General features: G+C 42.4%; 1 protein-coding gene across 47 annotated transcripts in view; it reads left to right on the top strand.

Annotated features, from left to right (window-relative positions):
• The window catches only part of MAST2 (microtubule associated serine/threonine kinase 2), a 256,855-nt gene that overhangs the window by 207,593 nt on the left and 21,969 nt on the right, over positions 1-27,293 (top strand). For 15 of the 47 annotated variants that reach the window (XM_077958498.1, XM_077958477.1, XM_077958488.1 and 12 more), the window contains 6 exons: positions 13,286-13,361; positions 16,201-16,221; positions 18,028-18,106; positions 21,830-21,984; positions 23,920-23,995; positions 26,327-26,536. In XM_077958498.1, the coding sequence (XP_077814624.1) occupies positions 13,286-13,361; positions 16,201-16,221; positions 18,028-18,106; positions 21,830-21,984; positions 23,920-23,995; positions 26,327-26,536 (617 nt within the window). Of the gene's footprint in view, positions 1-5,950; positions 6,068-13,285; positions 13,362-16,200; positions 16,222-18,027; positions 18,107-21,829; positions 21,985-23,919; positions 23,996-26,326; positions 26,537-27,293 lie in introns of all 47 variants that reach the window. The other 32 variants (XM_077958528.1, XM_015138615.3, XM_001105315.5 and 29 more) reach the window with 3 other exon arrangements.

Here is a 27,293-nt window from a genome sequence, read left to right as displayed (position 1 = left end):
GGTTTAGACTTAAGATTTTTAAAAATAAGAGCCATCTGATCAGGCACAGTGGCTCCCACCTATCATCCCAACACTTTGGGAGACCAAGGTGGGAGGATTGCTTGAGCCCAGGAGTTCAAGACTGCAATGAACTATGATTGAGCTACTGTACTCCAGCCTGGGTGACAGAGCAAGACCCTGTTTCAAAAAAAAAAAAATCAATAAAAATGAGTAAATGAGTACATAAATATGAGCCATCTTCAATCACATTGCACTCTAAATGAAAAGGTAAAAAATTTTGTACCATGAATATGTAAAGTACTTAAAATATTTGTTTTACTTATTTATATTTATTTTTAAACAAATGTTACTGAGATAAAATTGACATGCAATATTCAAAGTATAAAATTAGATAACTTTCTCTTTTTTTTGAGACAGAGTTTCACTCTTGTTGCCCAGGCTGGGGTGCAGTGGTGCTATCTCAGCTCATTGCAACCTCCACCTCCGGGTTTGAATGATTCTCTTGCCTCAACCTCCTGAGAAGCTGGGATTACAGGCTCCTGCCACCACATCCAGCTAATTTTTGTATTTCTTTCTTTCTTTTTTTTTTTTTTTAAGTAGAGATGGAGTTTCACCATGTTGGGCAGGCTAGTCTCGAACTCCTGACCTCAGGTGATCCATCTGCCGTGGCCTCCCAAAGTGCTGGGATTACAGGCGTGAGCCACTGTGCCCAACCAGCTTTCGATCTATGTATATACATCTCTGCAGCCATCACCACGATCAAAATTATGAATACATCTGTCATCTCCTAAAGTTTCCCCAGGCCCTTTTGTAATTACTTGCAGGCAACCACTGATGTTGCTACTTTGGATTTTGTAGAATTTTATCTAAATGGAGTTATTATAGTATGTATGTACTGTTTTTTTGTTTGTTTCTTGTTGGTTTTTTTTTTTTTTTTTTGGTCTAGCGTCTTGTCCTTTGTATTTCCATATGAATTTAAAAATCAGATTATCAGACAGGCAGCTGGTATTTTTATTGGGATTGTGCTGAATCTGTAGATCAATTAGGAGTGCATTAACTTCCTAACAATATCAAATCTCTCCATGAACATGCTTTGTTTCTCCACCTACTTAGATCATCCTTCATTTCTCTCAACATGTTTTCTGAAGTTCTTATACCTCTTTTGTCAGATTTATCACTAAGTATTCCGTATTTTTATGCAATTATAAGTGGAATTGTTATTTTTCATTTGATTGTTTACAGTATATATAAATATAATTGATTTTGTATATTGATCTTTTATCCTGCAGCCTTGCTAACTCTCTTATTCCAGTAACTTTATTGTAGATTCTGTTGTATTTTCAAGAGATACTCATGTTGTCCATGAATAAAGACAACTTGCCTATTCCACTGGGCTGGAACTCCCAGTATAATTGTGAATAGAAATGGTAATCATAGACATTCTTGCCTTGTTCCTGATCTTAGAGCATTTTGTCTTTACTGTTAACTGTGGTGTTAGCTCTCAGTTTGTCATAGATACCCTTTATCAACTGAAGAATGTGTCCTATTCCTAGTTTGCTAAAAGTTTTTATCGAAAATTATTGTTGAACTTTTGTCAAATGCATTTTCTTTGTCTAATGACATGATTATATGTTTTTTTCTTGATTAGCCTACTAATGTAGTGACTTATATTGATTGATTTTCAGATTTTAAACCAACTAGAATTCCTGAGATAAATGTTACTTGGTCATGATGTATTTGCTCCCACCCCCCATTATTTAGAGAATATTAGTTTGTATTAGTCTGTTTATATGTTGTTGTATTTGATTTGCTGAAATTTTAAGATGTATGCCTCTATATTCATAAGGGATATTAGTCTGTAGTTATCTTATAATATCTTTGTCTGGTTTTGGTGTCAGGGTAATGCTGACCTCATGGTTATAAGTTGGAGAGTATTCCCTCCTCTTTAATTTTCTGGAAGTGTGTAGAATTGTTACTACTTCTGTCTTATATGTTTGGCAGAATTCTTCAGTGAAGCCTCTGAACCTAGAATTTGTGGGAAGGTTTTAAATTATAAACTTAATTTTGTTAATAGACATAAAACTATTTAGGTTATCTGTTCCTGAGTGAGCTTTGGTAATGTATATCTTTTCAAAGAATTTTCAGTCTCTTCTAAGTTGTCAGATTAATTGACATAAAGTTGTTTGTAATATTGCCTTACCATTCTTCTGATAACTATAGAATCCATAGAAATATCACCTTTCTCGTTCTTGATGTTGGTAATTTGTGTTTTGTCTTTTTTTCCCCTGATTAGTCTGTCTGTCATTTTAATTTTGTTGATCTCAAAAACTTGTGTATGTTTTTTGTTGGGTTTTTTGGTTTGTTTTCTGAGATAGGGTCTTGCTCTGTCACCCAGGCTGGAGTAGGGTGGCACAAACATGACTCACTGAAGCTTCAACCTCCTGGGCTCAAACAGTCTTCCCACTTCAGCCTCTCAAGTAGCCAGGACCACAGGCACACCGCCATACCCAGCTAATTTTTGAATTTTTTGTAGAGATGGGGTCTTATCGTGTTGCCCAGGCTGGTCTTGAACCTCTGTATTCAAGCAATCCTCTTGCCTTGGCTTCCCAAAGTGCTGGAATTAGAAACGTGTGAGCCACTATGCCTGGTGTCATGTGTGGTTTTATGCATTTTCTCTCTCGTTTCCAGTGATTTTTTTATTAATTGATTTCCGCTTTGGTCTTTACGATTACCTTTCTTCTGGGTTTCATTTGCTCCTCTTTTTTAAATTTCTCAAGATAGAAAGTGAGGTCATTTCTTTTTTTTGTTTTTTTTTTGGTAGAGTCCAAGTCTCAGTATGTTGTCCCAACTGATCTTGAACTTTTGGGTTCACGTGGTCCTCCCAGCTTGGTCTCCCAAAGTGCTAGGATTTAGTCTTTCCTTTCTAATATAGGTATGTAGTGATATAAATTTCCCCCTAAGAACTGCTTTAGTAGTATGACATGTGTTTTCATTTTTATTTAAAGAGACAGAGTCTTGCTCTGTTGCCCAGGCTGTAGTGCAGTGGCCTGATCATAGCTTACTGCAGCCTCAACTTCTTGGGCTTAAGCGATCCTCCTGCCTCATCCTCCCAAGTAGCTGGGACCACAGTTGCCTGCCACCACACCCAGCTAATTTATTTTATTTTATTTTTTGTAGAGACGTGGTCTGGCTATGTTGCCCAGGATGGTCTTGAACTCCTAGCCTCAAGGGATGCCCACACCTTGGCTTCCCAAAGTGCTAGGATTACAGGCGTGAGCCAGCACACCCAGCCTCTAATTTCCCTTTTGATTTCTTCTTTGACCCACAAATCATTCAGAAGTATACTGTTTAGGAATGTTTGGGGATTTTCCAGAGATCTTTCTGTTACTGACTTCTAATTCTATTTTATTGTAGTCAGAAAATATATTTTATATGACTTGAATCCTTTTAAAATTTATTGAGTTTTGTTTTATGACTCAGAATGTGATCTTTCTTAGCAAATGTTCTGTGTTCACCTGAAAAGGATGTATATTACTACTGTTTGGTAGTAGTCTATAAGTGTCAATTATGTCAAGTTTGTTGGTGGTGGTGTTCAAGTGTTCTACATCCTCACTGGTCTTCTTCCCATTTATTTATTCAGTCATTTATATCAGTATGAACTAATAGGTATTTATTATCTAGATCAGACTGTAATCCATTAACAGTTTAGTTTTTTTCTTAAGTTGTTCCAGTTTTGGCCATCGAGGTCCTTTCAGTTGGCTCCTTTTCCCCCTTTACATACATCAGTTTGGTGGTTTTTGGTTGGTTGGTTTTGGTTTGGGTTTGTTGTTTTATCCCTTCCTTACTCTCTATGACTATAAGATATTCCAGACTCATGTTGTATATTTCTGACCCCAGTCCTGGAATCAGCCATTTCTCCAAGAAGTGTGGATTTTCAGATTGGAGAACAGTATTACAAATCAAGATCTGGGTTCTAGGTATGCTTGTTTCTTCTGGGGTGTCCTTTTTCTAGTCCCTCTTAGCTGATTGATCAAAGAAATATAGTATTAGTATGTATGTTAACCTGTGACAATACACGTGTATAAATATTTTTATATGTAATTGTCTGTATTTATATTAAACATGAATTCTTCTTGATGTCTCTGGCTCCAATTCAATATCACATGGATCATTCTAGCTTCTTACCTTTGCTGATCTGTAAATTTCCACCTCAGCAATGAGAAACCTGGGTCCCATCATCCACCATCCATACACATAAATTACTCAGTTCCAGTATACATGTATAGCAGTATCAAAATTATTAACCCATACTCCCTGAGAAACAACTTTATCAAGTTGAGTTCAGTACTTACCTGTAGTTCCTTTGATCTTTAGTCTTACTGATTTCATTCATTTCCAAAGTTTCTTAGGTCAGCACTTTTCACCCTCTTCAGTGATGTTGTTTCATACATTTGTAATATAGTTAGATTCTCTTGTCATAGTCTCCATTCTTCTCTGGGGTCCTCTGACCTCATAAGTTATTTTTTTAAATTTGCCTTTAGAGGTGACAAACCAAGGCTTAAAGTTTTTTTTTCCCTTACATTACTCTCTAGGTTATAAAGTTCTGTATGTTTTGACAAATGCATAATGTCATGTATCCACCACTACAGTATCATACAGAGTAGATTTATTTCCCTGAAATAGTGCACAGTACTTCACCTCTTTGTCCCTCATCTTCTCCCCACTGGCACCATTGACTGTTTTACTGTCTCTATAATTATACCTACCTTTTCCAAAATGTCACATGGTCAGAATCTTATGATATATAGCCTTTTCAAATTAGCTTCTTTCACTTAGCAATATGCCTTCAAGGTTCCTGTCTTCGTAGGTTGATAGCTTGTTTACTTTTATCACTAAATAATATTCTGTTATATGGATGTGCCACAGTATGTTTATCCATCATCTACTGAAGGACATCTTGGTTGCTTCTAGTTTTGGGGGATCACAAAGAAACTTGCTAGACACATTCATGTTCAGGTTTTTGTGTAGACAAGTTTTCAACTCAAGTGAGTAATTATTTAGCGTAATTGCTGGATTGTGTGGGAAGACTGTGTTTAGTTTTTTAGAAACTGCCAAACTGGGCCGGGCGCGGTGGCTCAAGCCTGTAATCCCAGCACTTTGGGAGGCCGAGACGGGCGGATCACAAGGTCAGGAGATCGAGACCATCCTGGCTAACACGGTGAAACCCCGTCTCTACTAAAAAATACAAAAAACTAGCCGGGCGCGGTGGCGGGCGCCTGTAGTCCCAACTACTCGGGAGGCTGAGGCAGGAGAATGGTGTGAACCCGGGAGGCGGAGCTTGCAGTGAGCTGAGATCCGGCCACTGCACTCCAGCCTAGGCGGCAGAGCGAGACTCCGTCTCAAAAAAAAAAAAAAAAAAAAAAAAAAAAAGAAACTGCCAAACTGTCTTCCAAAGTGGCTGTACCTTTTGGATTTCTACTAACAATAACAAGAGTTCCTGTTGTTCCCCATCCTTTTTAGCCATTCTAATAGGTATGTATGAGTATCCAATTGTAGTTTTAATTAGCAATTTCCTATGCCAAATGATGTTGAGAATCTTTTTATATACTTGTTTGCTATCTGTGTATCTTCTTTGGTTTGGTGGCTGTTCAGATCTTTTGCTCATTTTTAAAATTGGGTTGTTTGTTTTCTTGTTGAGATTTAAGAGTTCTTTGCACATTTGTCTTTTATCAAGTATGTGGGTTTTTTGTTTTGTTTTGGGGGTTGGGGTTGACTTTTCTTGTTTGTTTTTGAGACAAGGTCTTGCTCTGTCACCCAGGCTGGAGTTCAGTGGTGCAATCACAGTCCACTACAACTCAAGCTCAAATGATCCTCCCACCTCAGCCTCCTAAGTAGCTGAGACCAGGTGCGTTAGGCTGCAACACACAACTAATTTTTAAATTTTTTGTAGAGACAAGATCTCCCTGTATTGTCCAGACTGATCTTGAACTCCTGGGCTCAAGCAGTCCTCCATCTTCAGCCTCTCAAAGTGCTGGGATTGCAGCTATGAGCCACCGTGCCCAGCCAAGTATGTGTTTTTTACAGATATTTTCTCCTAGTCTATGGTCTTTTTCATTCTCCTAACAGTATCTTTTGCAGAAGTTCTTAATTTTAATGCAGTCTAGCTTATTAATGTTTTCTTTCATGGTTTTGCTTTTGGTTTCGTATTCTAAAAATTCATCGCCAAACCCAAGGTCACCTAGATTTTCTCTTGTGTTATCGTATACAAGTTTTACAGTTTTGTGTTTTACATTTAGGTAAATCTTACATTCTGATCATTTTCATGACCCATTTTGAGTCAATTTTTGTAAAAGTTGTATCTAGATTCATTTTTTTGCATATGAATATTCAGGTGTTCCAGCACCATTCGTCAATGAGAATATATATTGTCTTCATTGAATTGCCAGTGCTCCTTTGTCATATATCAGTTGACTGTATTTTATGAGTCTGTTTCTCGATTATCTGCTTTGTTCTACTGATGTATGTATCTGTTCTTCCACCAGAACCATGTTGTCTTGATCACTATAGTTTTATAGTGAGTCTTGAGATCAGGTAATATCAGTCCTCTAACCTTATTCTTCAGTATTGTATTGGTTGTTTGGGTCATTTTGCCTTTCCATGTAAACTTTAGAATCAATTTGTCAATATTCACAAACTAACTTGCTTGGATTTTGATTGGGTTTGCATTTAATCTATAGATCAAATTGCTTAGAATTAACATTTTAGTAATATTGAGTCTTCCATTATGATCATGCAATGTCTCATTTATTTAGATCTTTGATTTCTTTCATCAGAGTTTCATAATTTACAGTGTATAGATTTTCAGTATATTTTGTTAAATTTACATGTAGGTATTACAGTTTTTGTGTTAATAGTATTGTGTTTTTAATTTCTAATTCGGATTATTCATTTCTGGTATAAAGGGATACAACTGACTTTTTAATATTAGCATTGTATCCTACAACCTTGTTGTAACTGCTTATTAGTTATAGGAGTGTTGTTTGTTGATTCTTTAGAATATTCTACATAGACAATCATGTTATCTCTAAACATAAACACCTTTATTTCCTCCTTCCCAATAGGTTTACCTTTTATTTCCTTTTCTTGCCTTTTTGGTTGTGTTTTGCTTTTTTATTTATTTATTTATTTTAGAGATGGGATCTCACTATGTTGCCCAGGCTGGTCTTGAACTCCTGAGCTCAAGTAATCCCCCCAACTCAGCCTCCAAAAGTGCCAGGATTACAACTGTGAGCCACCACACCCGGCCACCTTTTCTTGCCTTATTGCACTGGTTAAGACTTTCAGTATGATACTGAATAGGAGTAGTGAGAGGCCATCCTTGCCTTGTTCCCATTCTTGGAGAAAAAATACCCAGTTTCTCACCATGAAGTAAGGTTAACAAGTATGTCTTTTGTAGATGTTCTTGGTCAAGTGAGGAAGTTCTCCTCTATTCCTAGTTTGCTGAGTTTTATCAAAAAAGTTTTTAATGGGTTTTAGCTTTAGTCATGTGCTTTTTCTGTATCATTTGATGTGACTATATGGTTTTTCTTCTTTAGTTTGTTGATGTGGTAGATAATTGATTTTCAAATGTTGAGCCATCCTTGCATGCTTGGAGTAAATTCCATTTGGTGATGGTATATAACTTTTTTATACATTGTTGGATTTGATATTTCTAATATTGAGAATTTTTGCATCTATTTTCATAAGCGATATTGCTCTACAGCACTTTTTTCTTGTAATATCGTTATCTGATTTGCGTAATAGGGTAATACTGGCTCCGTGGAATGAGTTAGGAATCATGTTACAATCATCTTTGATTGGAAAAGATTGTAGAGAATTGGTATCATTTCTTCTATAAGTGTTTAGTAGAATTAATCAGTGAAACATCTGAAACAGGTGCTTTTTTTTTTGGAGATTATTAGTTATTGACTCAGTTTCTTTAATAGAGTCTTTTTTTTTTTGGAGACGGAGTTTCGCTCTTGTTGCTCAGGCTGGAGTACAATGGCGCGATCTCGGCTCACTGCAACCTCCATTTTCCATTAACGGGTTCAAGTGATTCTCCTGCCTCAGGTTCCTGAGTAGCTGGGATTACAGGCATGTGCCACCATGCCCGGCTAATTTTGTACTGGGTTTCTCCATGTTGGCCAGGCTGGTCTTGAGCCCCTGACCTCAGGTGATCCTCCCGCCTCAGCCTCCCAAAGTGCTGGGATTACAGGCATGAGCCACCACGCCTGGCAAATCTTTCTTTTTTAAAAATCCAATCTAACAATCTCTACCTTTTAATTGGGGCATTTAATGTGGTTGTTGATGTGGTTTGTTTATGTCTGCCACCTCCTTATTTGTTTCCTAATTATTCCATCTGTTTTTTCTTCTTCCATGATCTTTTGCTGCTTTATTTGGGGTTGTGTATTTTTATTCCATTTATGTCCTTTATTGGCTTATAGTCTATAGCCCTTTATTGTTTAATGTTTACCTTAGCATTTATAGTATATATCTTTAACATAGCCCTCATATCAATCTTCAAATAATATTATACCACTTCACATACAGGATTAGAATCTTCCATTTCTCCCCTTCCAGCCTTTATATAGTTGTTTTCAAACTTTTGATCCTGATGTGTTGTAAATCCCACACTATTATTATTTAATAGTAATATTATTATTATTATTTAAACATTTACTGCTTTTTAAATAGATTTAAATAACAAGAAAATGTCATGCGTCCTTTTCCATGTAGTTAAGTTTCCCATTGCTCTTCATTCTTTTGTGCAGATCCATATTTCCACCTGGTGTCCTTTGCTTCTGCCTAAAGGACGTTTTAAAAACTTTTTTTTGTAGTGTAGTTTGCTGTTGAGAATTTTATTTAGTTCTTTTGTTTGAAAAAGTATTTATTTTTTACCTCTGTCTTTTAAAAATATTTTTGCTGAGGCCAGGAGCAGTGGCTCATGCCTATAATCCCAGCACTTTGGGAGGCTGAGGCAGTAGGATCACTTGAGGTCAGGCGTTCGAGACCAGCCTGGCCAACATGGCAAAATACCGTCTCCATTAAAAATACAAAAAATTAGCCAGGCATGATGGCGTGTGCCTGTAATCCCAGTTACTTGGGAGGCTGAGGCAGGAGACTCTCTTGAACCCAGGAGGCAGAGGTTGCAGTGAGCTGAGGTCGCACCATTGCATTCCTGCCTGTGCAACAAAACAAGACTCCATCTCAAAAAAAATTTTTTTTTGCTGGTACAATGACTTCTGACACTACCCCAAATTAGGCCAGACTTTACAAGGGCCTAGTCTACTACAAAACTGCCCTTACTTTAGACACCAAGCAGAAGTTTTGGGGTTCCCAAGTCACCCATACTTCTGAAAAATAGATACAAATTTGAGGTTTCTTACTACCTCCTGAGTTCAGTAATTCACTAGAATGATTCACAGAGCTCAGGAAACCACTATACTTAGGTTTACAATTTTATTGTGGCAAAAAAGATAAAAATCAGGTCTGACCAAAGAAGACATGTGTAGGACAAGGTCTGGGAGGGTCCCAACACAAAGCTTCCAGTGCCTTCTCCCTGTGAAGTCAGGATGCATCACCCTCCTACACATCGATGTATACCAATACATAGAAATTATTATTAAGCAGGGAAGCTCACAGGAGCTTTGTGTCCAGAGTGAGGTTTTATTTTATAAGCATGATTGATCGACTCATTTGCCATATGACTGAACTTAATCTCTAGCCCCTCTCCACTTCTGGGAAGTCAGGTTATGTCAGACTGATAGCAAGTGGCTCAAAGCCCCAACCCTCTTTTTTTTCTTTTTTCTTTTTTTTTTTTTTTTGAGACGGAGTCTCACTCTGTCACCCAGCCAGGCTGGAGTGCAGTGGTGCGATCTCGGCTCACTGCAACCTCCGCCTCCTATGTTCAAGCAATTCTCCTGCCTCAGCCTCCTGAGTAGCTGGGATTATAGGCATGTGCCAGCACACCCAGTTAATTTTTGTATTTTTAGTAGAGATGGGGTTTCGCCATATTGGCCAGACTGGCCTTGAACCCCTGACCTCAGGTGATCTGCCTGCTTGGGCCTCCCAAAGTGCTAGGTGAGTGCTAGCACTCCTTCATGCTAGGTGAGCCTCAAAGCCCCAACCCTCCAATTACATGGTTGGTCTTTCAGGTGTGGCCAGCCTCCATTCTGAGTTATATCATTAGCATAAAGTATCAGGCCCCATCATGAATAACAGAAGCACTCCTATCACTTGGGTTTTGAAATTCCAAGGATTTAGAGGCTCCTTCCGAGGAACTGGGGACTAAGGCCAATCAGATTCATTACTACACAACCGCTGGGTCTAGAATTCTAGGTTGGCAGGAGAATAGCCATATCTTCCATAATTTTTTTTTTTAAATTATTATTATTATTATTTTTTGAGATGGAATCTCGCTTTGTCGCCCAGGCTGGAGTACAGTGGCGCGATCTCGGCTCACTGCAAACTCCACCTCCTGGGTTTACACCATTCTCCTGCCTCAGCCTTCGGAATAGCTGGGACTACCAGCGCCCGCCACCACGCCCGGCTAATCCTTTTGTATTTTTTAGTAGAGACGGGGTTTCACCATGTTAGCCAGGATGGTCTTGATCTCCTGACCTCGTGATCCGCCCGCCTCTGCCTCCCAAAGTGCTGGAATTACAGGCCTGAGCCACCGCGCCTGGCCCATATCTTCCATAATTTAAAGATATTGCTCTGCCGTCTTCTTGCATTGTTTCCAACGAGAAATCTGCTATAATCCTTCTTTGTTCCTCTGTATAACATCATCTTCTCACTTCACCCAGCTCTACCAAGCTCTAGCTCTTAAGATTTTTCTCTGTATTTTGAGTTTTGAGCGATTTGACTATGACATTCTTTGATGTACTTCTCTTCCTCTTTCTCATGTTTGGGATTCTTAGAGATTATCTTAGATTTGTGATGTTACAAGAAAAACTTGGGGCTGCAACGTCCTACCTAAACTGGGAAGGAGCCATGAGACCAAAGGATGACTCAGACAGTTGAGCTTGATGAGTAGATGAGTTTATTCAGCTTACATCCAAGGCACTCCTGGACTGCAGCGGGACAGCTCTAGAGAGCCATGCTGCCTCCTGTCTCTAAACTGCATTTTTTTTTTTTCTTTAAGACATGGGGTGTTTTGCCATGTTGCTGAGGCTGGTCTCGGACTCCTGGACTCAAGTGATCCGCCCTCCTCAGCTTCCCAAACTGGGATGACAAGCCTGAGCTACTGCGCCTGGCTCCCTCTAAACTGCTTTTAAGCTAATTTTCTGGATCTTTGCCTACTGTGTTTGAACAGTGATACTGTTTTTCTTGAGAGGTTCTCAGATACTCTCTAGGATGTTTGGTTGGTTCTCAGGGATACCTGCTCCTCAGCTGGGTACCATTGCCATGGGCCTAGCCTTCAAGTTTCAGGCAGCGAACATATGTACCTTTAAGTAATCTGGTAAAGAACCTGTCACACAACATGTGGGTATATGGTTTTTATCAAATTTGCAAAGTTGTCAGTCATTATTTCTTCCTATCTTTTTTCTGTATTCCCCTCTCTCCCCTCCCGCTGCTTGAAGTTGTCCTACAGCTCAGTGGTGCTGTTTAGTTTTTTTGACGATTTTTTTTCCTCTCGGTGTTAGTTATTTCTGACATACGTGTGTGTTATGTAACCCTAGCCCTACTATGAGCACCTGGAAGGTTCTTTGTACCTCTGTACCCAGACCGATCCTTGGAAGGCTAGTTATTGTAGGATGCTCATGTCCAGGCATCTCCTTGAGGCTTTAGCTGGGTAGTTTTGGGAACCAACAAAGGGCATCTGACTTTGCATGTCAAGAATCAAACTGGATATTTGTTAATCTTTGACATGAGATGACACTATCAAGAAAGAATAAAATTGTTTTTAAAAAATAAGCCTTGATGCTTCTGAGGAGACCTGATCCTTATTAAGTCCTGGCTAAGGAAACAGCTACTCAGGATCACTTCCCTTATATCCTGGTGCCCGCTAGCCAGATGATGGGGAGAGGTCATAACAGATAGTCCTCACACAAAGCATGGAAAACCCAGAGTTCATGCAATGTTGAGAGCATATCCACTGGATGAAGTTGTATATTTTATGCACCTGGGGGTAAGAAGAAGCTGAAGATGCCTCTTTCTCATTCAACAAAAAACAATGCCATTATATAATTGATACAGAGGTGCTGCTGCATAGGGTAGTAGGAGCGCTGATTGAGAGGCTGGTTTGTACTAGATCAGTATAAAAAGACATTATGTGCTATATAAACCCTATTGGATAGAGATAATGGGAAACAAAGGGGTAGGTTTTTGGCAACTTGGAACATCCATACCCTGTGCAGGAAACATGCTATCCAAGAGAAAGCCAGCGCATGCTGAAGTACCAGGCCCCTGGGAGGTAAGCACAGCAGTGAGGAGGTGGACAGGGGTTAGAGGGGTGCCAGCACAGCATGGAGTATGGTGCTTACTTCAACATGGCCTTTTGAGTAGAGTCATATTAACAACTGCCAGCTAGGGGCTCCTATGTACCAGCCCCCAACTAGAAGATAGCCCAGAGAAGTATGGCAGGCTTAGGTTTAAGAACTATTGGGATTAGTACAAAGGTAAACTTACAGTTTTATTGAAAGCTTCTGAGCTTTAAGTTAGCAAGTTATAGGGGCACGTGAATACTAATAAGTGGTGGTATGCTTTGTACACTTGGGGGCCTTGATTATGAACTATCTTAAGGTTTACTACTGTCCTGAGTCCCTACCTGAGAACTTCTCTTTCCCCTTAAAATACACATGTTCCTGGTTTAGCCCTTGGATACAGTGCACAGAGAGATATATATTCAAGAAACTTGGATTGGGGTCCTATTGCCCTTTGAGAAAGCATGAACCTTTGGCTATACCCTCTGTACTGAATGAGCTCTTTAAGCCTTCTGAATGTTGGTTCACTTGACAAGACAGATTGAAGTCTCAGGTGTGTTCCTAGGAGGGCAGGAAATAGTCAAGTTGCTGCTAGATCTAGAATGGTTGTCTGAGAGACATGGGTTGTTATAGGAAACTTGGGAACAAGGGAGAAAACCTCTGGGCTATGAAACTTTTACAGAAACTCATTAAACTGATAGTGGCCCTGAGAAAATAACCATATAATTGCCAGTGCTAGGGGAAGATTTCTTGCCCGAAGGTCATGTCTGCCCTCCTCAAAAGCAAACCTTACAGAGTTTCGTTTCTTTTCCCATCAACAGGTAACAGTCCTTTGGACAGCCCCCGGAATTTCTCTCCAAATGCACCTGCTCACTTTTCCTTTGTTCCTGCCCGTAGGTAAGTTGATAGAAAACCTCCTCTGGGACCAGCACCTGTGGCACTTGCATGAGGGTTAGTTGAATGTCAGATTCCTCCTTTAAGTGTCACTATTCTTTCAAGTGTATTACCTGAAGCTCCCATCCATCAAAACTCTGTCTTTGCTTTCCTCTCCCATGTTGTAATCATCGTGTTCTGGTTTTGCTTTGTAGGTGCCCCATGTATTTGTGTTTGAATATTTAAACAGGAGAGTAGATATTAAGTAAAAGTAGATTTATTTGTACAATTCACTTTTTTTTAAGTCCGTGATGTCCTGCGGGTATGTTCCAAAGCATTACACTCTCAATTGAGAACTGTCCTAGAGTGATCAATGAGAAAATAAGCTCTCCTCCAGGAGGACTCAAAGTTACACTCTTTGTCCTCTCTAACTCAGCTAGTTTAAGGTGGCTGGAAGGGCCCTCTGTGCTTCTCTCCTTGACTTTGAACTGGAGTTCGTTTGGGGGATAAAGAGACTACAGGGACTTCACTTTTCCTTCCATGAATTTAGAAAGATTTGGTGCATACAAAGCCATGCTTATGGTCCACCTCCTATGTTTCTCCCCTCTTGAGAGTGATACAAACCTGTCTCTGGCCCAGGGCAGCAATGCTGACAGCTCTGCCTGTGGCTGTAATATCATCAGGCCTTTGGAGAAAGCTGAATGAGATTAATCCATCCAGATCACATACCTAGGCTCTGTACACACGTGGTTTCTTGTCAGAACTTTTCTAAGATTTGTTGCCAGAGTTTGTATTTATTTTATCTTATTTTTTAATTTTTAACATTATTCTTTGTTAGAGTTAGTCTCTAGTATAAGACCTCCAGGAAAATTATGGTTCCAGATTTGTAACCTTTAATGGATGGAGAATGTAATATAGCTGGAGACCAGGACAGTTTTAATACTTAGACTACTTTTTAAAAAAAGACATATTAGGAAAAGGGGAGGCTCCTGGAAACAGTGTTAACTCACTATTCCAATGATAACCCAAAAGAAATCCATCCTCTTTCCAGGATTATTTTTGGCTGAAAAGAACATGAACAGGTTGGGATAAGTTTGATGACTAATTTGGGTTTCCTCCCTCAACCCACTTACCTTATTCAAAACAAATTTTATCCAGGGTTGTTCCACGGGCTCATCTCTCCTACCCTATGGAACTTCCAATTTGTTAAGCAAGGATCCAGATAAGATCACTTACAGTGTAAGAATATGCTGGATTGGTGTATTTGTTTTTCCAACCCAGGTGGAAAGACTTATCCCAGACTTCTTGCCTGGACTGTATATCAACTGCACTCTCAGAGTAGGTATGAGCTGGGACACCAAGACCTGTGGCCAGATCCCCATAGGTGGCATTGAGTTACTTCTCATTCATTCGATAAATATTTGCTGAGCACCACCACGTAGAGCCAGGCACACTCGGCTGGGTGCTGAGTTATGTAGTGGTAGCAAAATAGACATAGTCCCTACTTCCCTGAAACTCACGATGTAGGAGAGTCTGTGTACTGGTTGTTTCCTTTGTAAGGACTGCTGCTCCCTCAAATCTTCATTTAGCTAACTCATTCTTATGATTCATATCTCATCTTAAACGTCACCTCCTTAGAGAGGCCTTCCCTAAACATTCAATCTAAAGGGGCCTTCTTGTTTTTCTCCATCAAATCATCCAGTTTTATTTTCAAAATAGTACTTTTCAGTTCCTGATATTTTCTTATTTGCATATTTTCTGTCTCAATTCAACCACGATCAAGTCACCTTTAATAGAGATACCTTCATTTGTTGAAAGCTCTGTGTCCTGGCGGGAAGACAAATGAGTAGTGGGAGAGAAAGACAAACAAGTATACGGATATAAATTATGACAAGCACCATAGAGGGAAAGAGCATGATGCTGCGTGAAAGAACAGGAAGAGGGCCGGGCGCAGTGGCTCACGCCTGTAATCCCAGCAATTTGGGAGGCCGAAGCAGGTGGATCACTTGAAGTCAGGAGTTTGAGACCAGCCTGGCCAACATGGTGAAACACCATCTCTACTAAAAATACAAAAATTAACTGGGCATGGTGGTGCAGGTCTGTAATCCCAGCTACTCAGGAGGCTGAGGCAGGAGAATCACTTGAATCCGAGAGGTAGGTTTGCAGTGAGCCGAGGTTGTGCCACTGCACTCCAGCCTGAGCGACAGAGTAAGACTTCATCTCAAAAAAAACAAAACAAAAAAAGAACAGGAAGAGACTAAGGCCAGAGAACCTCCATTGGGTGGCCATGTAAAACCTCTCTGAAGGGTGAGAAGCAGCTGGCACGTTAAGTGTGAGGACCCAGGTGTGTGCAGACCATTCTCGGCAGAGGGAACAGCCTGTTCCATTGATACCGTGGGTCTGTTTCATTGCCTCGGTTTGGGAGTAGAACCAACTGGGAGCCCTCAGGGCCTGTTTTTTTACCACTGAGACACAAACAGGTCTATGCTAAGTGGCATGACATTTGAGTCATGTGCATGGAACATGGATCTCTGGGCTGTCCTCTTATAGAACATAGTAGGAAAAGCTGCTGGTTATTGGTGGGGTGGGGAGAAGTGTTTCAACTCTGCCAAACAGAGTATCAGGAATTGTTTGTTTCTGTGTTACTGGCTGGTGCTTTGGAGGATCACATTGGTTTGCAATATCAAACAAAAGACAGATTGAACACTAAGGATAGACACATTGGTCCTACAATTTCACTTCAAACTATCACACCTTCCTAAACAGAAGGAATGTGCCAAGCTAGACCAAATACCAAGATTCAAAAAGATTACTCTCTCTAGTTCCTTTGGTTCTCACTGTAATGTGTATTTTTTTACTACAGCCATAGCCACAGAGCTGACAGGTAATAGCGGGTATAATGGGGAGAGGGGCTGGGAAACTGCTATGCATGGCCAGACAATATGGTTTGTGATGTTGTGGTTGGTGAAAACTGGTTGTGATGATTCTTCTCTGACTGGGTATGAACATTGGGCCTTTCATATCTTGCAAAGAGGCCCAAAGGGATCTCCCTCTACCTGCTGGAACCAAGGCTCAGAGCTCATGTGCTTGGATGCAGGAATAGCTGAATAGTTCCAAACTTCTGAGCTTAGGGACAAGTCATCCTTATTCCCACAACTTTACACAGTCAGGTGACTGCAGTGACCAGATAGAGGAAATAGAGGCATCATGGGGTGGCATTTCTTCCTGACTCTGGTGGCCCCTGCCGTTCATTATATAGAGAAAGAGCTGCCATGCAACTGGTTTTCATTTTTATCTAAGGGGAGGAAAACTCACATGTGCAAAAGTGTATTTGACAAAGGTTTGGCAAAACCAACCCTGAGTTATACTTGTCTCATCGTTGCTGAGCTGTGTCCTGGAACCAGCTTGCTTTATTGTGTGGTGCTCCCAGGACCCAGCAAAGAGGTCAGAGAGAACATCATGTCTGAGCACCTTCCTGGACATGTCTGAACCTCAGAGACTAGGTTCCAGCAGAGTTATAGCCTATATGTGCTGCTGCCAGGGTGGCATGAAGTTTGAGTCATGTGCATGTGGCATGGAACCTTCGACTCACCCCTTAGAGAATGGAGTAGAAAAGCTGCTAGGTATTGGTGAGGGTGGGGAGGAGTGCTTCGAAGGGAGAAGCCCCAGCAAGATGTATTCCTTTTTGCTTCTTCCTCTCCCTATCCCTGCCATAACCATGAAGCCTTGAACAAACCACCCAAATCTCAGGATCCTAGTGTTTTCTCTGTAAATTGTAATATGAACTTATAAAGATCCTCCATTGCTGATAGTCTAAGGTTCCATGAGTAGCAGCAAAAAAAGTATCTAATTTCAACCAGAGCAGGCTGTACCCTTAAGCCCTACAAAAAAGAATACACCACATCCCACAGTCCAAGCAAAGAATCACACGTTCATGTTATAAAAGTTTCAAACTAGATCCTTGCTTGATCTTTCCCCTCTACAGTAAAGCAAATAACTGTGTGTGTAGGGAGGGTTGTTTGTTTTCATGAGAGCTTTGGGGAGCATCCTTTTGAGAGCAGCAGGAAGCCTCCCCCAAAGCCTCTTATACAGGTAAGGGTATGTCACCTCCCTCCTCTTTCATAAAGTTACTGTCACTCTTCGACAAACATTCCCAAAGATTGGTTTTATGAGTCCTAATGGCCCCTAGGCAGCCTATAACTATTTCCCATTGATTAGCTCAGTTCAGACCCAGATGGTGGCCCACTTCTTCCTGTTGTCAGCCAGTGGCCTGGGGAAGACCAAAGAACCCTTAATATGGAGCCTTCACAAACGGAAATAGCTGCATTTCAGTGGCAGTTCTATCTTGTGATGTTGCCTGTAGCTGGAATCCTCTGTCATTGTTTCTATGAAAGTAAGTTGAGAGTATGAAAATGTTTATTCCAAAACCACAGTGTTGTATGACAGATGTTCTCCTGTTATGCAAAGTCATGGACTATTTTATAGTCAGAGATGTCTGTCTTTTCAGGGAAAACAACAATAAGCCCTCTGTAGGAGAGAGAGATAAACGCATGTACTGGATTGAGCTAATGTCTTAAAGAGGAGCCCTACAGTGAATCAACTGCCCCCAAATGCTGATGGACAGACAGGCAGGTTGTGGGTCAGGGTGTAGTCCTGTAGAAACTACCTAATACTTTTTTCTTGCATACAGGACTGATGGGCGGCGCTGGTCTTTGGCCTCTTTGCCCTCTTCAGGATATGGAACTAACACTCCTAGCTCCACTGTCTCAGTAAGTAGCCAAATCTGTGGTCATACTTCCTTCACCCTGAGGAAGTACTTCCCTTTGGGTTATCTAGTGTTACAAAATGGTTGTCAAGTTTTTCTCCAAAGTCAAACTCAAAGAGGTTGCTTAGAGATGATGCTGGGTGCAACAGAGGGCTGGTGTCCCTTCCCAACCATAGCTAGCTCCATAAGTGCCTTCAGAAAGGATGACCAGTGCCCTCTCTGGGAATCAGTTACATCTAGTGGAGGCAGAGGAGAGCTTGAGGATGAACTTTTGCTTTGACAGTGAGACCAGGTATGGGGGCTCCTAAGCACACTTCTCCTACTCCTCCATTCTTATTTCTAGAACTGGAACCAAGAGCAGATAGATCACCTTTCTCATATCCGAAACACTTGGTAGACTCTCCTCTCTTTTTTGCCTTTTTCTTTCAAAAAAGAAGGGAAGAGTGATTGTTATTTGATATCCAAGTTTGATGTGTATGAAGCAAAAAGCTGGACCTGTCTCTAAAACGTTTCTTATGGAGAATGTTTTAGCCTAAAACACAAGAGCTGTACTAATTGCTGCTATGCACAATTGACCCTTAAGTAAGCCCTCATTGAGCAACCTTTTTTTTGAAACAGAGTGCCACTGTTGGCCAGGCTGGAGTACAGTGGCGCAATCACGGCTCACTGCAGCTTCAACCTCCCCAGGCTCAGATGATCCTCCCACCTCAGCCTCCTGAGTAGACTGGGACTGCAGGGGCATGCCCACCCTGTAGCAGGCTAATTTTTTGTAGAGACGGGGTTTCATCATGTTTCCCAAGCTGTTCTCAAATTCCTCGGCTCAAGCCATCCATCTGCCTTGGCTTCCCAAAGTGCTTGGATTACAGGCGTGAACTACCACACCCAGCCGAGCAACTTTTTATTAAAACCACAGTTACAAGCTTGGCCAACTTTTTCTGTAAAGGGCCAAATGTAGAGTAAATGTTTTAGTCTTTGCAAGCCATACAGAAGCAGGCCGTAGACCTGCTGACCCCATCCCCATTGCTTGCAGCATTCTTCAGGTCTTCCCTGCTCATTGTGCCTTTATTCCTGAATCTCGAGCAGGGAAAAGGAGTATATTTCCTCTTCCAACCTAGATATTACTATCACACTAATCCAAAGATGTCACTGGTCTTTGGCAGCTGTTAAGTTTAAGGTCTTTCCCTAATAAACATCCCCTTTTCCAGGCCAGGCGCGGTGGCTCACACTTGTAATCCCAGCACTTTGGTAGGCTGAGGTGGACAGATCACAAGGTCAGGAGATCGAGACCATCCTGGCTAACATGGTGAAACCCCATCTCTACTAAAAATACAAAAAATGAGCTGGGCGTGGTGGCGGGCGCCTGTAGTCCCAGCGTCTTGGGAGGCTGAGGCAGGATAATCGCTTGAACCACCAGGAGGCAGAGATTGCAGTGAGCAGAGATTGCAGTGAGCCGAGATCACGCCACTGCACTCCAGCCTGGGCAACAGAGCAAGACTCCGTCTCAAAAAAAAGAAAAAAAAATCCCCTTTCCCATAACTCTTTACTCAAACAAGTGATTTTTTTAGAACCAAGGTAAGTCTCATCTATGTATAAATATTCCTTTTCTGCAAATTTTAATAGACTTAACTCATTGCTCCAGTTTATTAGGATTCTTTAAAATACCAGTTTTGCCCACTGTAGTTTACACTGCCTTACTAGTTTCATGTTAGCTATAGCTGGTAAGAATACTTTTTACAACTTTATCCAAATCATTTATTAAAATGTGGCCAAGAAATAACCCTATGGAGACATCTCACTAGCTGTTTATAACTTCATGTATTATAGCATTCTGTGAGAGAAAATGTGCACTGTTAGCCAAAAAGAAATGCTGATTTCTCACTTGTTTATTAAGCCTGTGACAACAGAGTTGTCTCAGTGTGGTGCTTTAGCTTTGGTTCTTTTTTTTTTTTTTTGAGGCGGAGTCTCGCTCTGTCGCCCAGGCTGGAGTGCTGTGGCGCGATCTCAGCTCACTGCAAGCTCTGCCTCCTGGGTTCACGCCATTCTTCTGCCTCAGCCTCCCAAGTAGCTGGGACTACAGGTGCCCGCCACCACGCCCAGCTAATTTTTTGTATTTTTAGTAGAGATGGGGTTTCACCGTGTTAGCCAGGATGGTCTTGATCTCCTGACCTCGTGATCCGCCCACCTCGGCCTCCCAAAGTGCCGGGATTACAAGTGTGAGCCACCGCGCCTGGCCTAGCTTTGATTCTTAAATGGATTTAGATATTTAAACCCTGGCTCTGGAAGCAGTAGCTCAGGCCTATAATCTCAGCACTTTGGGAGGTCAGAGCAGGAGTTCCAAAAGACCAGCCTGGACAACACAGCAAGACCCTGTCACTTTATTTAAAAAAAAAAAAAAAAAAAATAGCTGGACATGGTGTCATGCACCTGCAGTTTCAGCTGCTTGGGAAGCTGAGGCATGAGGATCACTTGAGCCCAGAAGTTTGAGGCAGCAGTGAGCTATGATCACTCCACTGCACTCCAGCCAGGACAACAGAACAAAATCCTGTCTCTGAAAAAAATACAAACAGGCCGGGCACAGTGGCTCACACCTGTAATCCCAGCACTTTGGGAGGCCAAGGCAGGCAGATCACCTGAGGTCGGCAGTTCCAGACCAGCCTGACCAACGTGGAGAAACCCCGTCTTTATTAAAAATACAAAATTACCCAGGCATGGTGGCACATGCCTGTAATCCCAACTACTCAGGAGGCTGAGGCAGGAGAGTCGCTTGAACCCGGGAGGCGGAGGTTGCAGTAAGCCAAGATCATGCCATTGCACTCCAGCCTGGGCAACAAGAGCGAAACTCCGTCTCAAAAAACAAAAACAAAAACAAAACCCCAGATCAGTGATCAGTTTGGTAAATAGAACTTGGGCTGACAATGTTTAACTTGCCTGTTCTCTTTGTCAGTCTTGTCAGGTAATGGGGGGAGTTCCCCAGTCCTGGGGCTGAATGGGTGCTTCAGCATTAGCTGCATCTGTGGAAGTCCTGTGATAGCCGAGCACCCTCCCTCAGATGGCCTGTTGAGACTGGCAGTGCTGTTGTGAGGAGTCCTCAGTCACTGAGCCATGTTTAGAATTCATGAGTGTTTTCAGGTCAAGCCTAATCTTTGGGTCCAGATGTAAAAGTAATTTTCTTCCCTGCTGGATTTTCTTACCTGCTGGACACCAGGCCATAGCTGGTCTGCAGGCTATAGTTTGCTAACCCCTGGCATAATACAGTGGCCAGCTTGAGTCTAGGCACAGCCTTTACAACCCCAGAAAAGGCACTTCTTCAGATACCAGCCAAAAGGAAACATTGCTGAGCTGCCCCCAGGGTGGCTCTCTCAAGATTGTGGAAGGGAGAACGTAAGAGGATGTTATTCGCAGCTGGGCATACCTAGAACATGTCCCAAGTGAGGAAGCATGATTTATTAACTACTTTTGCAGTTCTAAAATTCCATGAAGGTCTGGGCCCAACTCCCTGCACAACCCTTGAAGGACTCTAGTATATTGGGTTCCTCAGGGCTGAGGGCTCTGAAGCGCTGGAAAAGAACAGGATCAAGCACAGACAAGGCTAAGGGAGTGGAGGAAAGAAGACCTGCTTTGGGTTTATAGTAACTGGGAAGTTCCCTGACCATTTTCAGTCCTTCCCCATTAGTGGACTGCTCTGGGACATGTCTTTAATGCCACTTCTTAATGTTTTCCCTTCTAGTCATCATGCTCCTCACAGGAAAAGCTGCATCAGTTGCCTTTCCAGCCTACAGCTGATGAGCTGCACTTTTTAACGAAGCATTTCAGCACAGAGAGCGTACCAGATGAGGAGGGACGGCAGTCCCCAGCCATGCGGCCCCGCTCCCGGAGCCTCAGGTGAGAGTGCTGTCTGCCCACTGTCCCAGTGCATGTGGATTTCAGCTCGTTTGCGTAGCACAGGGGTGGGCACACTTGTGCTATAAAGGGCCAAGACAGTAAATAGTTTTAGGCTTTATAGGTCATATATCTCGGTCACATTCCTCAACTCTGCTGTTGTAGTGAGTATCCACAAATAATATATAAACTTTATTTACCAAAAAAAAAAAAAAAAGTATTAGGCCATAGGTGGTCTGCAGGCTGTAGTTTGCTACCCCTGGCATAATACATTGGCCAGCTTCAGTGAGTCACGTTCAGTAAAGCCCAAGCTCTTTTTGGCTTCAGGTACAGCTCAACCCATCACCCCAGGAGGTATTTAGCAATACTGTCAACTGATCCCTCTTTTGTTCTGTTTAAGGGTAGTTAGCAGCAGAAATATACTTTAGATTACATCCGGTAAAAGGAGAACAATAGTATCATCAATTCTGATGGTTATCTGGCTCCAGAACCCATTGGCCCTGGGTGTATGATCTAGGCCAGCTGAAAAAGTTGCTGCTGAAGACAGGTTGCTGGCATGGGGAAGAAGCCCATTTCGAAAGCAGAATTAAATGCCATTTGAATCTGTCTTTATTCTGTGAATCACCTGGGCACATGTTCATCAAACCAAACAAACCTTAACAGCTGCTGATTAATTTTTGATTCTCCTTGGCGTTAGCTAGTAAATCAGTGCCAGAATGTTAGGTTAAGGAAGATGATGGAGATTCAAATGAACATGACTTTAATGACTGAGCTCAGTATTGCAGGGTCCCTGAGAAGTAATTGATTGGCTAATATGTGCAGGGCAGGATCCCAGAGGAGCAGCAGTTCCTCCCAGAAAGAATCCCCTCAGGTAATGCTGGCACTGCACCGGGAGTGACAGGAAAGCTGGGCCAGACCACGATGACTGGTTCAGGTTCAGAGACTGATGAAGATAGTATCTGGGGCTTAAGTGTGAAGGATCAAGCATACAAACGAGCAGGTGTGAATCTCCAGTGCCTTTCTCTGTCTCACAGAGGAACATCTGAGTCTTGGTGGTCTCAATAACCCATGCACAGAGAAGGGTACCTTTTAGGCCAGTTGAGATTGAGAGGCCTACAGTGATGCTCAGAGAAATCCCTGGTATATTACTCTTAAATCCTTGGTAATGTGCAGCAGTACAGCAGGCACAACATGGCACATTCCAGGGAAGAAAGACAGAGTGGTACAGTTGTGGATCTAGCACATCTGGGATCATGTGTCAGGGGCAGTAAACTGGGCAAGACCCACATATCCGTTCAACTATGTGGCTCCAACTTTGAAATTTTTTAAGGAGATATAACCACACATGAGCCAGAGGGGGAGATTTAGATTATCAGGGAAGATAATAAATTAAAGCAGAAAACATACTGGCTCCCTTCAGTAAATGACCCAGATGTATAACTCACAACAGTCTGGACTGGCCTCATTCATCCCTAAGTTAGGTCCACTGGCTGCAGCTAGTTTGGAAAAAAATGTAGGTGTGCACCGTCTTCCTTTGGTTGCTTTGGTAGTTTTTAAATTTGCTTTGTTCCCAAGAATATGCTGGGGCACACCCAACCCTATTGGCCAAAACTAAGAGGACACAGAATCCTACTCTGGGGAAGGTTATCCTGGGAAAGCCACCAGTGAGCTTAGGAGTAGGTCCCTTTTAGGTCTTTCTAGCCTGGAAGAGGTCTTTGTGAAAACCAAGCCTAGCTCCATATAGTACCATTTTGAACTGAACAAGGTACACTGAAAACTCCAGGAATAAGAAAGGCTCTAGAACTCAGTACCCATTAAGGTGGAAATGTGTAGGCTGCTGAAGATGATGGGAGGGGCAGGGTCTCTGGGGATGGCCATCTTTTTCCTTGATAGTTCCATAGCCCTAAAGTAACACAATCATTTCTTTTCTTTTTTTAGTCCTGGACGATCCCCAGTCTCCTTTGACAGTGAAATAATAATGATGAATCATGTGTACAAAGAAAGATTCCCAAAGGTAAGGATCCATTTTAAAGGAGAGTAGCAGTGCCCCCCAGGGTGGCTGCCTACAGCCAGCCCCATTGGGAAGACTCTGGAGTGAGGGAATGAAGTGCTACCTCCAGAGATAACCAAGAAGGACAGAAAGTCAGCCAGGAGGCTGTGGACACAGCAACAAGGGCTTCCAGACTGCTTGAGAAGGAGACAGCAGGAAACTATGAGTTTGGAAACTGTATTTGCAGAGCCTTTGTTTCTTCACTACCCAGAAGTAGAGTTATCCAGAGGGGAATGTCAGAAAGGTATCCCACCATATATTAAAGAGGAAAGAAAGAACTGGAGGCTTTACTTCTCACTGTGCATATGAGGATCCATGAGTCAGGGTTCATTCATTACAGGATTTGCCCTCTGGTGGCATCGTCATTTGATAGAGATTTCTTAAGCAGCACCTCATTACCAAGTGTCAGAGAGTACACAGACAGCAGTAGGCTGCACTGGCAAGAAGGCCAGAGAGAGCAGTAGGAGTGGGAGACAGATCTCAGAGTTGCTTCCTACCATTTGAATTTTCATTTTCAAGCAGGAAAATCCTTAGGGAGGAAAGTAGGTTGGTATCCTGAGATAGCTGAGAAGTAGCAGTCATAACTCTGCTGCTTGGCTGTGAACCTCCTTGTATATGGAACTAGGATCTTGTTTCCCATTTGCATGTTTCTTTTTCTGTTAAGAGATGGAGTCTTGCTCTGTCGCCCAGGCTGGAGTGCAGTGGCACCATCTTGGCTCACTGGCACCAACTCCGCCTCCGGGGTTCAAACAATTCTCCTGCCTCGGCCTCCTGAGACGCTGGGACTACAGGCATGCACCACCATGCCTGGCTAATTTTTGTATTTTTAGTAGAGACAGGTTTTGCCATGTTGGCTAGACTGGTCTCGAACTCCTGACGTCAGGTGATCCACCTGCCTTAGCCTCCCAAAGTGCTGGGATTACAGGCATGAGCCACTGCACCCGGCCCCATTTGCATGTCTTTTTCAACACCACGTGCCTGTACACTCTGACCTGGCCTTCTGAAGATAGGCCCTGTTCCTGACTGAGAAGGGATACTGGACTGTAGAACCTGTGCCGCATGGTCTGTGCTTTCCAGCTTTGGAGTGGCACTAGACAATAAACGTGAGGAAGGAGGCAGAACAAATAGCTAGGAATTCATTTTGATGTACTTGGTGTTTATGAAGTTTGGGAGTATATAATGTTGAGAAATGTATCTCATGCTTGCCCTCCTCCTCCTTGTATATTAGGTGTTTTTGTAGTATTGGATGTTTGTGTTTATAGGCATGTTTCCAGTTCCTTCCTATAGGATGAACTATTGTTGGAGAAAATGTGTTAAGATTCCTTCACTTCCTTCTTTCTCCTCTACTCCCACTCTTTCACCTCTTGCTCTTTCATTCTCCACGTAGACACAGCACATATATATGTATGTAAGTATACATTCACCTAAACACACGCTGGAAATCAGAAATCACCACCTGGTAGCAAAGAAGTAAGGCAGAGTCTTAGATAGGCAGCTGAGAACTCGTTCACAGATGTGTATTTGTCGTTTTGACATGACCACGTAGTTAGGTCCCTAGAGGTTTGGAGTCAGACCTCCATTCTCCTTTGCTGGGGATCCAGGCCAGGGTTATGTTCCTATCCACAGTCCCCCCATTCCAACTCGCCATCTGTGACCAGACAGGTTCACTAAGCAGCTCTCCAAGCACCTGCCTAACTCCCTTGGGTCCTAAGGTTAAGTAAGAAGATCCTGAGATAAATGAAACTCTCTCTGACTTAAAGAACTTCCTAGTTTAGAAACCAGCAGTGCCCATATACAAAGTTTACACAGTTGGGAGGTCCAGTGGAAGAACAGAGGAATGGAAACCCGTTTGCCTGGGGAAATGAAAGACTTCCCAGAGGAGACACGATACTTGAACTGAGATGAGAAGAATTAGTTTGCCAGGCAGGCTTGGCAGGGTGAAAAAGCCATACACAGGGAACAGCATAAACAGACAGGCATGAAATAGCATAGTAAAGGAGGAAGATAGCAAACACTTGTGTGTCCTTACAGCAAAAGAGCTTGCCCTGGAGGGAGCTGGGGGAGATGGGCAAGGCCAGGTGAAAGAGGGCCTTGAATATAAAGCTAAGGCATCTTGACTTGACTTTACTTGAAGGTGATCTATTAATGTCTTCAGTTATCAGGTTTCCCAAATGCAGTGTAAGGAAACCAGGATCACAGGGAGCCCATTATTTTGCTATTTCCAGGTCCTTCAGGCTTAGCTCCAACTGAGCTGGGACTAGAAGGGAAGTGTGTGTTTCTTGCTTTTCTTCCCAGGCCACCGCACAAATGGAAGAACGACTAGCAGAGTTTATTTCCTCCAATACCCCAGACAGCGTGCTGCCCTTGGCGGATGGAGCCCTGAGCTTTATTCATCATCAGGTGATTGAGATGGCCCGAGACTGCCTGGATAAATCTCGGAGTGGCCTCATTACATCACAATACTTCTATGAACTTCAAGAGAATTTGGAGAAACTTGTACAAGATGTGAGTGTCCTTGTGCTAGGGTTCTGAAAAAACCTCTACCTGGTATTGGATTCATAATCCCAAGCTAGGATCAGGGCGTTAGTGGTATTCTCAGTCTTCACAGACTGCTTCTTACCCACCCTCAAAGGCAGAGCTGAGGGGCTTAGATTCCTCCTCAGTCCCCTGCAATAGTGAGAGAAGCCTGCTTGGTATCAAAGGAACTCACTTGTGTTCCTTTTCTAAACCCAAAGTTGTATCACTCTGCGCGAAGCTCCACCATGGGTAGTACTCATAAGTATTTGACTAGGAGGTTTGCTACCTAAAGCCAAAAAGTGGCTCCAGTTGCTGTGATGGGCTTTCTTCTACTGGAAATACTGGTTTAAGCAGAGCCTTCAGACTGTTTATCCTCAGCCAAGGGAAAACAAGTATGAGGCTTGCATGATGGGTTTAGCCATTTACATGGAGAGTTCTCTAGTTAGGACTTACATGTTTTGAGACCTGATCCTCCCTGGTGTGAAAAAATCTCTGGGAGGCTAAAGGTAAAGTAAGCTAGAGATGGCCAAGACCAAAGCACATGAGAGTTCTTAAGCACTGCTTCCTGCACTAGCGCTTCCTTTGCTATCAGCCTCTTGATTAAGGTGGCCAGATGCCATCTCACTCAGACCATAGTGGCTCCATGTTACCCATTAATACGGTTTAGGGGAGAGAGGATGTGCCTGTCTCCCCAGAGCTCATCATGTCACTAGAGAATTGCCCAGTCCAGAACCCCTTATTGCCT

Source organism: Macaca mulatta, chromosome 1 (genome assembly GCF_049350105.2).
Source record: "Macaca mulatta isolate MMU2019108-1 chromosome 1, T2T-MMU8v2.0, whole genome shotgun sequence".
Taxonomy (NCBI): domain Eukaryota; kingdom Metazoa; phylum Chordata; class Mammalia; order Primates; family Cercopithecidae; genus Macaca; species Macaca mulatta.
This window is presented reverse-complemented; position numbering and strand designations above follow the sequence as displayed.